Source organism: Manacus vitellinus, unplaced genomic scaffold, assembly GCF_001715985.3.
Source record: "Manacus vitellinus isolate BGI_N305 unplaced genomic scaffold, ASM171598v3 scaffold_9_pilon, whole genome shotgun sequence".
Lineage (NCBI taxonomy): Eukaryota > Metazoa > Chordata > Aves > Passeriformes > Pipridae > Manacus > Manacus vitellinus.
Genome location: NW_021940917.1, coordinates 16,213,844 through 16,228,357, shown reverse-complemented (window position 1 = coordinate 16,228,357; position 14,514 = coordinate 16,213,844). Strand labels below are relative to the sequence as shown.

At 44.9% G+C, this 14,514-nt stretch overlaps 2 protein-coding genes across 3 annotated transcripts in view; one reads left to right on the top strand and one right to left on the bottom strand.

The window, feature by feature from the left end:
* The window catches only part of FUT10 (fucosyltransferase 10), a 16,657-nt gene extending 12,306 nt beyond the window's left edge, over window positions 1-4,351 (bottom strand). Inside the window, exon 1 of one of the 2 annotated variants that reach the window (XM_018086163.2) lies at window positions 4,278-4,351. The gene's annotated coding sequence lies outside the window, so the exon portion shown is untranslated. Of the gene's footprint in view, window positions 1-442; window positions 503-4,277 lie in introns of those variants that run through there. The other variant, XM_018086164.2, reaches the window with a different exon arrangement.
* Window positions 3,847-13,410, top strand: FNTA (farnesyltransferase, CAAX box, alpha). The gene is made up of 9 exons (XM_029965458.1): window positions 3,847-4,076; window positions 4,644-4,762; window positions 6,380-6,494; window positions 7,341-7,445; window positions 8,180-8,306; window positions 8,748-8,896; window positions 10,743-10,805; window positions 11,311-11,482; window positions 12,993-13,410. Exons 1-9 carry the CDS (start codon window positions 3,847-3,849, stop codon window positions 13,122-13,124), a joined length of 1,212 nt encoding a protein of 403 aa, XP_029821318.1. The 3' UTR covers window positions 13,125-13,410.
* Window positions 13,411-14,514: the final 1,104 nt, after the last annotated feature.

The window sequence follows — 14,514 nt, the reverse complement described above, 5'->3', positions numbered from 1 at the left end:
GTAGAGGGAACGCGCAGGGCTAATCGGCCTGAGAGCGCCATCGCTTCCACCCGCCCGGCTGCTGTTCTGCAAACCCCGCACTGCAGGACCTCACACGATCGCCAAAATAAATCCGGCCCCTGTCACCTATTCCTACAGCTGTTCGCACAGTCGCGCTCTTTGCGGTTTTATTTTCTTTTACAACAGTGCTGGTTGTAAAAGAGACTGACGGAGACTTTAGACTGTCTGCCCGAAGCTAGCGGGCGGTCAGAAAAAGGAATGCGTCATGGCAGCTGGGAAGCCCCGAAGAGCCAGGAGAGCCGGCCCGCGCTGGCCGAGGGAACGCATCCCTCGTCCCTCTGGCGCGGAGATGCGGCACGCATCCCGCAGCTGAGACCATGCCTTGCTTCCAGCCTTGCTGGAAGCCCCAGGCTGTAACACCCGCGGGGCCGTGCGTACCCACCAGGGGAAGGGTCCTGTCTGCCCGCTCGGGGCTCCCTGCGGCTGGGAGCCACTTTATGCACCGTTTGCTGTTTGTAGATGTTTACTCTGACGGGCTGGTTCTGCTAGCCCAGGGCAGAGGCCGTATTTATCCACGTGATACGGACGTGCATGCGGATACATGTTTGTTTTTGTAATTCTTCTATCTCATACTTACACATTTGTATTAATGCAGAAATACCTGATACCTATACACTTCTTCATAGGTACTCGTATTTATACACAAACACTTGAAATTGAGGTGTCTGCAGTTTTTAAACCAGATGTGGCAGGCAGGGGAGGTGCAAGGGGGTGATTACCTGAGGGAGTGGAAGAAGCAAGAATTCCAGAGGAGGCAGAAGGGACACTTGATGTGCCTCAGTGTGAAATCATGACTGATAAAAACTGTGCAAATGTTATGTACACAGCTCATCTCCTTACTCTGGGTGGCTAATGCCTATAGTCTTCTTGAGAGGCTCAGAAGTGTACCCAGTAGACAACCTGAATCCAGCCCTCAGTGACCCCTGCCACACCAACTCTGTCCCCCTTTTCACCACAGCTACTCTTGCCAGCAGCACCTTTGAGCACCTCTTGCTGCACATACTGCACCACAGAGTTCTGATTTCTCTCTGAACTACCAGGCTCCTCCTAAGATGAAAACCAGCAACTGACACTGCAATGCTGGGACATGCAGATTTACTTTTCTTCCAGTCTTTGTTTAGTGATTCATCACGGCTCTTGTCCTATTAATTGCTTCCTCACAAAGGTTCTAGCTGCTGGAGTCATATTTTTAAGTAGAAGCTTTCAGGTGGGGTTTTAATACTGTCTTTGAAGTGTAGTTACAGATATTTGACCTATAACATGACGATCTCCACTGGCTCTAAGCCATGAGGCATGCAGCAAGAATCCCCAAGAGTTATTTTGTAAAGCAGATCCATGCAAAGGCAGAATCCTGCTTTTGCAGGCCTGACTAAGGCTTTCAGAGTGCCCAGAGGCTGTGAGGACTGATGAGACTTCATGGCACAATGAGTGTGTAGTTCAGTAAATTTAATGGAGTGGTCGGAAATGGATCAGAAGCCTGGTACAGTTTATGGAGGGATTTGCTATGAACCCACTAGGTTTTGGTCTGGCCTGTAATTTTAAACTCAGTCATAATCTTGGCTTTCACATTTCCTTAGTTGGCAGACTCCTAAGTTGCTCTCATGAGGATACAACTTGTTTGTAACATTTCAGCTTCCTTCAACAGGCTTGACTTTGTCAGTTACTGTCCCTCAAGCCTTTAGAAGCAGTCCACAGATCCAACAACCCACAGGTTCAGACTGAAAATGCAGAAGCTAGTGCTTAGGGCAGTGGGATAGCTGTACTATCTGCTATCTGCCCCATGCCATGAGTAAGGTATTCTTGGACCAGCTCCATCCAGTGGCTGGCGTTAGAGAAGCTCTTTTTTTTTTCCTTGTCCTGCTATGCCACTCTGAGGAAATATGCTCCTATTGCAGGATCTGGCCTGTCTGTAACCAATGTTAAATAGCTGGCAAAGATGATACCAGCATAAACACTGGCAGGGGCACATTACATATTCATTCTGGAGGAAGCACAACCAAAAGAAACCCCAACTGTTGCTCAAACAGCTGAGCTAATAAACCAGATTTCTTAAAGATCTGTGTCTCAAGTGCCCTCTGTCCATGGAGAGCTGTTGGTATTTAACAAACTCGCAATGCAACTTTTCTCTCCATGGGTCAGGAACAGCAGCTTTTCTTTCTGCTCTGTCTCTTACGAAACAGGATTTACTGCCTTTGAGGTTTCTCTCATTCATATGTATACATTTTGTCTGATAGGTTTATAGTATACTTTGTGTTTCTTTTTATGCCCATCTTAGTTTTACCTCTCTTTTTTTTTTAGTGTTCTGCATTTTAGAACTTTTTTCTTTCACTTAGATATTGCTGGGTATCCTCTCTGTCTCTAGAGGTGTCCATTTCCTTTCTGTTCTATTCATAGTCCTGTTACCTAGAGTAGCTTTTCTGTAAATTGCTCTGGTCTTTACCCTCCATTATGATATTGCTATACTCTATATTGCTGTAACACCCAGAAGCAACAACCACGCTATCCACTCCGAAGAGTCACTGTAGAAACCTCCTGGAACAGGAACAAAAGAAGTCCCCAAGTGCACCATAAAAATAGGGCAGAAAAAAAAGGCAGAGGGACAAGGAAAGCACAGAGTTCAAGTGACTTTCCAAGGAGACAAAGCTGTCTGTGACAGAAGAACCACCTGCAGGCCCAGTTCTTCCTCGTCCTGGATCTTGTGTTTCAGTTTGCAGCCATGCATTTATACTCCCTCATTGTTGCTGTGGCACCATTCTTCTTTCCATAAAATCACTGTAAAACATGTGACACACACAACAGTCCTTTCAACTTGAGCGCCCCAGAATTAAAGACTTGAACCATTTCCACCACACATGGAATGACTTCCCACCTCCCTGAATATGCAGGACCAATCCAGCCCTTAGTACTGCACATGCTCTGCCTGTCTTTAATCCTCTCCACACTAAAGCATATCAGCATGCCCTGGATTATAAACCCGTAACGCTGGGCCAGCTGCTTTTCCTGACGACTGTCTTCTGTTCAGTTGTCCTGCTGACCAACATCACATCAGAGGATCACAGAATCAGTTAGGTTGGAGAAGACCTCTGAGATCATCCAGTCCAACTTGTGACCCCTGACACCGTCATGGCAACTAGACCGTGGCACCAAGTGCCACATCCAGCCTTTTCTTAAACACCTCCAGGGACGGTGACTCCACCACCTCCCCTGGGCAGCCCATTCCAATACCTAATCACCCTTTTTATGAAGAAATTTTTCCTAATGTCCAACCTAAACCTCCTCTGGTCCAGCTTGAGACTTGTCGCCTCTTGTCCTGTCGCTGGTAGCCTGGGAGAAAAGACCGACCCCCACCTCACTACACCCTCCTTTCAGGCAGCTGTAGAGAGCGATAAGGTCACCCCTGAGCCCCCTCTTCCCCAGGCTAAACGACCCCAGTTCCCGCTGGATCTGCTGCCCCCTCCAATTTCACCCCCTTGTTTAGAACGGCCTGTTTCAAATCCCCCTCTAGTTTCTCCTTTCACAGAGCCCAGATTCCTCTGCCTTGCCCTGCTGGGAAAGCCTGAACCCGAAACCGCGGCATTTCTGTTCTCCCTCCCTTACGGAAGCTCCCGGTGTGGGAACAAAGCGGGGCTTTCCCTAGGGGAGGGTCCGCGTTTCATCCCCCCCGTCCCCGCTCCTCAGCAGCGGCCCCGCCGCCCGCCCTCCGCGCCAGCCGCGGCGCTGTAGGGGCGACGAGCCGCCCCGCCCGGCCCCGGGCGCCAGCCGGGCCCCGCAGCGGGCGGCGCGTCCATGCGGCGGAGGGCAGGGCGGGGGCAGGGCGGCGGCCGCCGAGCTGCAGCCCGAGGGGACGCGGAGTGCGGCGGCGGCGCGGCGAGCCGGAGGGCGGCTTCGGGCAAGCTTGCTGGAGGAGGAGGAGGACTGGGGAGGACGGCCGGCTACGTTGCTTTACAGGTGCGAGCCGCGGCCCCCGGGGCCGGGGGCGGACCTCGCGGGCCGCCCAGGGGCCGGGGCGGGCGCGGGTGGGGCGGAGCTGCGGGGGGCCGGAGGACGCGGGGAGCCGGAGGGAGGGGCAGGGACGCCTCCCGGTAGACCAGGTTGCTCAAGGCCTCATGCAGCCTGGCCTTGAACGCCCCCGGCTTTGGGGCATCCACAACCTCTCTGGGCAACCTGTTCTATTGTCTCACCACCCTCACGGTAAAGAATTTCTTCCTATATCTAACCTAAATATACGTTGTTTCAGTCTGTACCCCTTACTCCTTGTCCCATCACTATACAATTCCTGACGGAAGTCCCTCTGTGGCTTCCCCGTAGGCCCCTTTTAGGTACTGGAAGGTTGCTGTGAGGTTTCCATGCATCTTTCTCTTCAGCCCCAGCCCGCTTGTCAACTTCGTGGCCCTCCCCTGGACTTGCTCCAACAGTTCCATGTCCTTGTTATGTTGGAACACCTTTACCTGTTTGTATACCGGTCTGTGTTATAGCCAATAGTGGCAATAATAGCAGCTGTTGGGAACAAGGATGTATTTCTGGACACGTGTTTGTTTGTGTGTGTGTGTCATCGTTTACGTAGCATTTTGTGCATTAATTAGAAACATTAAAACGACAAAAACATGTATTTACAGGGACAGGAAGGAATGGGCAGATATTGAACCTGTCCCTCAAAATGATGGGCCAAATCCTGTTGTTCAGATCATCTACAGTGAAAAATGTAAGTCTTAAGTATGTTCATCACTGAAAACTTCTACCCATAGCGTTGTTAAAGCAAGACTTCATGTTTTGGATAATATTTTCTACAATTGTGTTATGGTGGTTGCATGTGATGTTTTCACCAAGCTTCTCTGAAGGTGAATCTTCACCTGAGATGTTAATAGCCGAGGTACTCCTTTAAAATCCTATGGTTTAAGAGGTAACACAGCAGATAGTGTGGTTTTATGACATAAGGCATTTCCAGCCCACAAGTGAAAGTGGGATGTGAAACTCCTGCGCCTGGAGAAATAGGGTGAGTAGGCAGCATGGAACTTTTATGATTGTTTTGGATATTACTCAGATGGTGTATTTCTAACATACTTTTGCAGCTTTTCAGTGGGCTAGTGTCATGCAGAGGTTTTAGTCGAAAGTGCTGTCAGAGCAATATGTAGCTACTGTTTCAAAGAGGTATATTTCAAGTACACAAAACAAGAAATAACTTCAAAGGATTATTAACATTACCCTCTAATCAGGCCATTTGTAGTGGGTTTCTGTGGCTGGGTCTGATGGGTGGGGGGGCTACAGGGGTGGCTTCTGGTAGAAGCTGCCAGAAGCTTCCCCTGTCCAGTGGAGCCAATGCCAGCCGGCTCCAGGACGGGCTTCTTGCCGCTGGCCAAGGCTGAACCAAGGAGGAGTGACAGTAATGCCTCTGTGATAATATATTTAAGAAAAGAAGATTGTGGCACAGAAGGAATTCCAGCCAGGGAAGAGCAGAGTGAGAACATGGGAACAACAAGGTAGACACCAAGGGCAGTGCAGAAGGAGGGGCAGAAGGTGCTCCAGGCACTGGAACTGAGGCCCTGCAGCCCGTGGGGCAGAGCATGGTGGGGCAGAGGTGCCCCTGCAGCCCATGGATGAGCTCATGCTGGAGCAGGTGGATATCTGAAGGAGGAAGTGACCCCGTGGGAGGCCCAAGAGGGAGTGGGGTCCTGCTGGAGACCTGCAGCCCCTGGAGAGGGAAGCCCACACTGGAGCAGGTTTTTCCTGGGTAGGACTTGTGGCCCCTGTGGGGGTCCCATGTTGGGACAGCTCATTGGTGAAGGACTGACCCCATGGAGGAGTGACCCACGGGACAGCAGTTTGGGAAGAGCTGCTGCCTGAGGGATGGCAACAGTTCAAGGACTGTCTCCTGTGGAGGGACCCCACGGGAGCAGGGGAAGGACTCCTCTCCCTGAGAAGGACTCCTCTTCCCCAGCAGAAACAACAACTGACTGTAACCCCCATTCCTGTCCCCCTGTACCACTGGGGGGGAGGAGGGAGAACACAGAAGGAAGGAGGAGTGAGGGGAAGGTGTTTTTAAGGTTATTTTACTTCTCAGTCTTTTGCTCTGACCCTCTTAGTAATAAATTCACTTAACATCCCCACTTTGAGTCTGTTTTGCCTGTGAGGGCGATCAGTCAGTGACCTCTCCCAGCTGTTATCTCAGCTCATGAATCCTTAGCCGGTTTTTTTGTCTCTGCTCTGTCCGGTTGCAGAGGGGAGTGAGAGGGTGGCTTTAGTGGGTACCTGGCATCCAGCCAGGGTCAGCCCACTGCGCCGTTGTTTCACAGCCTTGGATAAGATGCTGTTATCTGTTTAGTTCGAGATGTCTACGATTACTTCCGGGCTGTTCTGCAGCGGGATGAGAGGAGCGAAAGAGCTTTCAAGCTAACAGCAGATGCCATTGAGTTAAACGCTGCAAACTACACAGTATGGTAGGTAATCACCTTGGGATTGTTTCTGTGGTCATTTGATTGCCTACCTCTTATGTCTTCAATATCTTATTAGTCCAATAAGGCCACGACCAGTTGAGTTTACACAGAGGAGTTTGTAGATTTCTGGTGAACTTCCAAAGAAAGCCTTTGTTCAGTATTTTCCGTGTCTCATTTTGATTCAGTGAGGTTTTTTGGCTTTGGGGATGTTATCAGTCAAGATCAAGGGTTGGCCACAAAAAGGACTTTGCAGTTTAAAATTATATCACTTATCTGATAATGTGGCCTTGGCAAAATGCTGAAGATACCCTCAGCTGACTTCAAGAAGAGGCATAAAAGCATGATAGCAAATAAGTTTATACTTACTAAATAGTGAATTTTAGAAGATCTGTCAGGTTACTGTTTAGATAGGTAATGAATAAACAGTGAATTTCTGATATTCAGAGTAGGTCCTCTTAACTCGCGAAAGCCAACAAGTGCCTCTTGTACATCTTTATTCCACTAACTTCCACAAAATCAGGAAGTTTACATTATTTTAAGCACAGAAGTCATAGTTTCTGTGGCAAAAAGACTAGTGTGTGTAGACATGTTAACTTGAAACAGCATTGCTAGAATCTTAGGTAACAAACTGTTGTAACCAGTCACGTTCCAGTTCTTCACTGTTCAAGAATTGAATGCCCTTCAACAGAACTAGATATATGGTTTAGGTTTTTGCACTGGTTTTAGTTTTTTCACTATTTTTAACTCGATATCTATTAGAAGAGCTGTGAACAAAGGTGGTTCTGCGTTCTCCTCCATGAATTTTAGGAAAGTCCTGTTGCAGTGTTCAAATGCTTGACTTTTATACAGGCATTTCCGGAGAGTCCTCCTGCAGTCTTTGGGAAAAGATCTCCACGAGGAACTTAAGTATATTACAGCTATCATTGAAGATCAGCCAAAGAACTACCAAGTCTGGTAAAACCGTGCAGTCTTTTCAGTTTGTAACATTTTTGCAATTAACTTTTGCTTTGTCAGTTGTCCATAAGCTGTGACCATTGGTCCTAAAAGTTATTAAGAGCTGCATTCTGGAGCTGCTGCAGTGGCAGTAGCAGAGGAGTTAAATAGAGTTGCATCACTTCAAAGTTCTCTTCAGCTATTCATTCTAAACATATGCTCATAACATGCTAAACAAATCTTGTTTTCTTGTTAATTTAAATTTTTAAACTGTCAAAATAAGTCTGACATGAAAAAAATGACTTGTGAAAAAGCAAACAAAGAGGCAAATAGAAATTAGTATTTTTTTTTTATTGTGTCTTGGAGTTTGCTTGCTTGTTGTTGGGTTTCTCCAAAGTGAATGGGAATAGGCAAAACAGCAATGTTGATATTGCTGGTGAAAATTATGTAGTACTAGAAGATTTTATTCTGCTAAAGATTTTGGCCATGAGTGTTAAAAGTGAAAATAGGTTACTTCAGGTGAACATTACTTGCCTAACATGAGATGTTTGGCCAATGTGTACGTGTAGGTAGAATTTACTGTAATAGAAGTAGACATCATACATTTCTCAGAGCCAAGTGACATGCTTTGGTGTGTTTAGTTTGAAATATTTAACTAGTGGGTTTTTTCCTGAGCAGAACAGTTGCCGTATGCTGCTTTAATACAGACCACACGTTCACAAAAAAATTTTAGTCTTTGTTCCTCTTGTCATCAGGCATCACAGACGAGTGTTGGTGGAGTGGCTGCAGGATCCATCCCAAGAGCTTGAGTTCATAGCTGACATTCTTAACCAAGATGCCAAAAACTACCATGCATGGCAACACAGACAGTGGGTTATTCAGGTATTGTATATCCACAGAACTCATTGGTTCCTTAAATAACCTGCTCAGGTTGTAGAGTTTCGCTTCTTAAATACAACCTGAATTGCATTTGGCACTTTGTTTCTTAAGGCTGAAGGGGGAAAAGCAACTGCATTTTTAGTGCGTGGTAGGGGTTAGCTGTGAACTTGCCTTTTAGGAAGTGAGGTCAAAAAGTTGCCCTGTTGTTTGCTTACTGTTATGTGTGTGAATTTAATGATGAGCTAATAACTTCTGAGTGCCACTGAATGGCGTAGCATGTTCTTAGTGCACCCTTATTTTTTTATTTTGAACTTTGTGTTGATTTCTTCAAGAAAAGTCTCTATATCTGATGTTCAGACAACTTAGGAGCAAGGATCATGTATTTAATTTTAAAAAGATAAAAACTTTTGATTGTGATTCCCTCTCTTCCTTCCCTTTCTATAGGAGTTCAAATTATGGGACAATGAACTGGAATATGTAGACCAGCTTTTGAGAGAAGATGTGAGAAACAACTCTGTTTGGAACCAACGACACTTTGTCATTTTCAACACCACTGGCTACGATGATCCAGCAGTCCTAGACAGAGAAGTCCGGTTAGTTATGCTATTCAGGCTCACATTAAGAGTTCTCCATTACATGGAAGCAAAGGAATACTTGGACAGTCTGCATGGGCTTGTGTTTCCTGTTTTTCATGCGCTTTTGAGGTTCACTGTCATGGGTAGCTGATCAAGTGTCAGACTGAAGCAAGCTCTGCTTACCCTGGGCAAGCTACTCTCATAAATCTGTTCTCCCAACCTGCTGTTTATTGTTCAAACAAAACTTTTGGCTTTTTATGATCAACTGACTACAGTGGGAAAACCTGCAGAAAATCCGTGACACTGGAACCACTTAAGTTGTGCCATTCATTAGTATCCTACCCCTAGAAAGCTTGGAATGACAGGCACTCTTTGTGTTGTACTAAATTGCTGTTTCAGTAGTACAGTAGCCACAATGATTTAAATGTAATGTGGACATGGATTGTAGAAAGAGCAGTTGCCTTTTGTGAGGAATTTGATGGAGCTGGAAAAAGAAAGGAGCTTTCAGGGGTATGTGGTTGGCACAAAGACAACTACCTCTCTGAGTTGGCTAGTTTTGAGGAAAATGAGCTCACTGTTTCTGAGTGGTATATTTCTAACTGAAGGCAAACTGGGCTTCTAGACATGTATTTTGCTACTCATGATGGTAAGAGAAGTTTTTTTTATATAGGTTTCGTATCTCGTCCTGCTGGTCAGGTTTATTAGTTACAAGAAGATATTTGTCTAATGTGGACAAGCAATCAAAATAAGGAACTGGAATATTTTGGAGTTATTCTTCAGAAGAAAGACTGAATTTCTGAATATGTCCATTAGTACATTTTTTAGGGGATCCCAGGCCTCACCACCTTTCATGGTTGTCTTTGCAACCTGCTGCAAGTTGTACTTCTCTACCAGTTTATAACTTTGAACTGTTTCCATGACTTAGACTTGGATATTTTCAACTTCTTCTCTTGAGAGGTTCGATGGGACATCCTCCCTTGATCTGTTCAAGATAATTGGATCCCATCTTAAGAACCAGACTGTCAAAGGTTTAAGACTTCACAGATATCATTATAGAACTGTAGTTGGGCTACTTGATGCTCAGTAAACTCAGTCTTTGTCCTAGTGACTGCAGAATGTTAAAAAATAGTTAGGATTTGGGGTATTCTTTTTCTGGTACACCTGATGTAACTTTTTGTCAGTATCTGCTGTCTCTGGAAATCGTTGGAATGCCTGGTTATACTGGGAAAGGGCAGAAGGTAAAGTCTGTTTGGTGGAGATGAAATGCGGCTTTGTGACTGTATGGGAGGTGCCTTTCCTTGCTTCACTTTTAGAGCAGTTGCCTCACTGCTGCTTTCAAAGAACTGTTGCAGAAGGCTGTGTGAGCTGAAAGCTCAAGCTCTGCCTTTCTATGGGTTTGCTTGAGTGCAGCCTCATGAAAAAGGTTCTGCAAATAGGTACAGAACATACCACTTGCAGTCGTACTAACATAGCTCACCCTGATCTTCAGTTACTCCAGCCTTTTTCAGCCCCTCACCATTTCTGAGCATCAAGACACAAGTTATTCCTTTAGCATATCAGGAGAGTATATTATGTTGTTTCTTAGTGTTATTGCTAATAATTTTGAGAACCAGCTAATTATTGTATAAAGCCCACCGAATTGAACACTTCAGATTTTAAAACAGCTTTCACAGTGTCTGCCTCTCTGAGACTTCTGATGATTATATTGTGAGCCATTTTTGATCTATGACCCAGCTGACATGATCTGCAAAAAGGCTGAAGTATAGACTAGAGGGATGTATTCGGAATCTTCTGAGCACTTCCAGGTAGTTTCTAACTGTATTGTTATTGGTTGCATTCATGACCTGTTCTCTTTTTCTTGCAGGTACACTCTTGAGATGATCAAAGCAGTGCCACATAATGAGAGTGCTTGGAACTATTTAAAAGGGTGAGGTCTATTTCTCTGTGAGGCAAAGAGAATATCTGTATAAGGTGTCTTATGCCTGCTTCTTAATTGAAGAGAACTTGTTGCTGTTCATCCTAGTGTAGTGTGCTTAAGCAAGCAGGCAAATACTGACACAAGGTGTTACTACATTAACCTCATTTCTCTGTAACTTTCCACTAGGCTTCTAACCCTGTAGTTCTTGTAGGAGGACTGCAGGTACTTCTGCTTTTAAAATCTTGACTGTAATGTTAGTAGGTTCAAGAGCATAGAGTAGGAATTAAGGAACATGCTTTCAGTCTAACTTCAGTTCAGTCGAGCATGAACTGTACTAGCTTATACAACATTAAGCTGTCCTAGTGCTGCATGCTGCTTACCTTCTGCCTTACTTGTATTTGCACCCTGATTTCAAAAACTGATCTCCAAGCAAAGGAGTCATAACAAAAATGCAATTATTCACACCAGATTCATGGTCAAGATCATGTGTCAAGCCTATTAACCTCTCTTCTAGGATTCTGCAGGATCGTGGTCTTTCTAAGTATCCAAATCTGTTAGAGGAACTGTTGAATTTACAGCCCAGTCATAGTTCACCCTATCTGATTGCCTTCCTCGTGGACATATATGAAGATATGCTTGAAAACCAGTGTGATAACAAGGAAGAAACACTGAACAAGGCATTGGAGGTACGTTTTGAGGGCTTGGTTTTGCTTCTCAGCAATGACATCTCTTGCTGTCTGGTTTTACTGCCTGACAAAATGGGGTTGATTTTAATAAAAAAAAGGTTACTTGCTAAAACCAATGGTCTCTGAAGAGTTGAACACAAAAGCCACACAATCACAAGGGTCTCATGAATTTAAATAATAACTCACCAGTTACAGAATCACTGTAAGTTTTCTTCGCCTGGTAGTAAAGGAAGATTTCTAATACTGCTTGCAGAAGAAAGAAGAGGTTTGAACAATTGGTTTCTAGTGTTAACTTTGTAGCATGAACTCACTCTCTTCTCTGTAGGTTAATGATTTTTTTCTCAGAGTATCTGTATCCAAACAATCTCAAACTCCTTTTGCCCTTCTTAGCTTTCTCTGAGAAAGCTGTCACAATTAGCTTATGGCCAGCAGGCACTGGGGACATCAGTAACAAACGTCAGGCACCATTTCCTACAGAGAATAAATTACTTCTAGCAATGTTGTTTATCTCCCAGTGCTTCATATTTGGGTACTCCTTGGTGCCGTTTGTAGTGTAATTTTTATTACACTTTTCGTTCACTGTGGGACAGACTGGAGCTTGATGTAATTTGAGCTGCAGTTTTGCCTGGTGTCTTTGTGTTCCAACATTATTCTTTCTCAACATTTCCCCTTTGTTGTGTTCTAGGAGGAGATTGTAACTAAGTGCAGCTGTACCTCCTAGATTTATGTCCCCTTTATACTATTTCACTGAATTTGATTTCTTCCTCTGTTTAGGCATCCAAGCTCCTAATTTCTCGATTCCATTTCACTGAGTAAGGCAATGTCATCTGCATATAAAAGAGAATTTACTAGAACCTTTGGAGACAGTGTTCATACCATGTAAAATATACAAAACCTATCCTGTGAGTAGGATATACATGACTGCTTACCCAAACCAAAATAAAAAAAATCCAAACAAACATGTAGCAATGTCTGTATAGCACCAGCTCTTAACATATCATGAGAGATGGTTACTGACTTGCATGGAGAGCCCTTTTGGGACAATCTGCTGAGAAAAAACAGAAACAGGATTTCTCCTGTCTGTCCATTAGGAGTACTGAAGATTCAAGAGCAGGATGATCCTCCAGTGTTTGGAATCAAGTGGTTTACACCTGTTGGATCACGAAAAGACGGTCAAGGTTCTCAGGAAATATATTGTGATATACTATAGGCTGAATAGGCTGGGGTGGATGACAAGTCCTAGGCATGGAAAGGAGTCACAAGGAAACTGTTGAGACTGAAATGGAACTGGAGGGATTTTTGTGCAGTGTCAGACTGGTTGACTACCATTTGGAGTTGTCATCAGTTTGATATTGTTCGACAGTTATAAATCCAGTGAATAAAACAAATACTGTTATTGACAAAGGTTTTTCTAATACTATCTGAAACATATATTGCATGCACTTTATAAAGACAAGGATTCTGTAAGCTTTTGGTATAACATTCCACTCTCTCTATTTTTCTTTCATAGTTGTGTGAAATTCTGGCTAAAGAAAAAGACACCATTCGAAAGGAATACTGGAGATACATTGGAAGGTCCCTTAAGAGCAAGCACAGTTCAGGCACTGAACAGACCAGCACACTGACAGATAAGCCACAGTAACTGAATATGGAAGAAAACAGTATTAAGCTCTCAAGCCGTTCTAAAGCAATACTAAGTAGAGTCATAAACTCGTTTAAAATCCTGTGTAGTATTCCCCCAGTGAGATGTTGCAATGAAAGAGGAGTGCAGAGTGCTGTATAGTCCTGGATCACTGCTGCTTCTGGTGATAGCTCTAGGTGCAGTCAAGAAATCACAGAATATGCTGAGTCGGAAGGAACCCACAAAGATCATCAAGTCCAACTCTTAGCTCTGCACAGGACCATCCCCAAGAGTCACACCATGTGCCATCATCGAAACACCTCTTGAACTCTGTCAGGCTTGGTGCTGTGACCACTGCCCTGGGGAGCCTGTTCTAGTGCCCAGCCACCCTCTGGGTGAAGAACCTTTTTCTGATATCCAAACTAAACCTCCCTGGGCACAGCTTCAGCCCATTCCCTTGGGTCCTGTCACTGGTCACCACAGAGCAGAGATCAGTGCCTGCCCCTCCTCTTCCCCTCATGAGAAAGTTGCAGGCTTCTCCCCTCAGTCTCCTCCCGGCTGAAGAACATTTGCCAGCTTCAAGTTGAGTTGTGGCTTCCCCAAGATCACTCAGAAATTATCGAGAAAGGTTTTGCAGTGACATCAGCCAGCTCTTTGAGGATTCTGGGATGAAACCTATAAGGCTCAATGGATTTGTAAGGATCCAGCTGGAGCAGCAGATCCCACACAATTTCAGGTTTGACTGGGAGTTGGTCATTCTGGCAGTCATGGTCCTCCCACTCAGGGCACTGAGCAGACCTCCCTTGGTCTGTCATGCGTGATGAACACAGGCAAAGAATGTGTTAAACAGCTTTGCCTTGTCTCTGCCCCTGTGTGTGAGGTGACCATCTAAGGCGTATTAATATAATACAAACCACATAGACCTGGCTAGTTTGGGGGTTCACAGGCAAATCCTCTTTATTCAAATCAGACATTACCTTATATATATGGGTTCAAAGTAACATGTCCCCTTGACCAGTCACCAAGGGCATCTCACTGCCCATGTGAGTGGGAGTACTTGTGATCTACATCTCCCTGGGTGCTGTTCAGCACCCTTCCTGAAACCCAGCTCCCCTCTTTATTATTATGAGGAAATACAGAACTTTGCATATAACAGTACATTTTAAACTGTTTAACCCTCTTTAACAATCAGCACTGCATCACAGTGACTCAGCTCACTGCCCACTTTGGTCTCTCAACAAACTTACTTATTTGAGCTTTTATCCTTGAAACTTGCTTGACATAAATTTGAACTTTTATTTCCTAAGGGTTTGTATGTATTTGGGATAAACAACAACTTTATTAACCTGAGGGTTTTTGCATAACCGGGTAAAACATTGACTTTCACTTCCCCAAGGGCTTGCGTGTAATT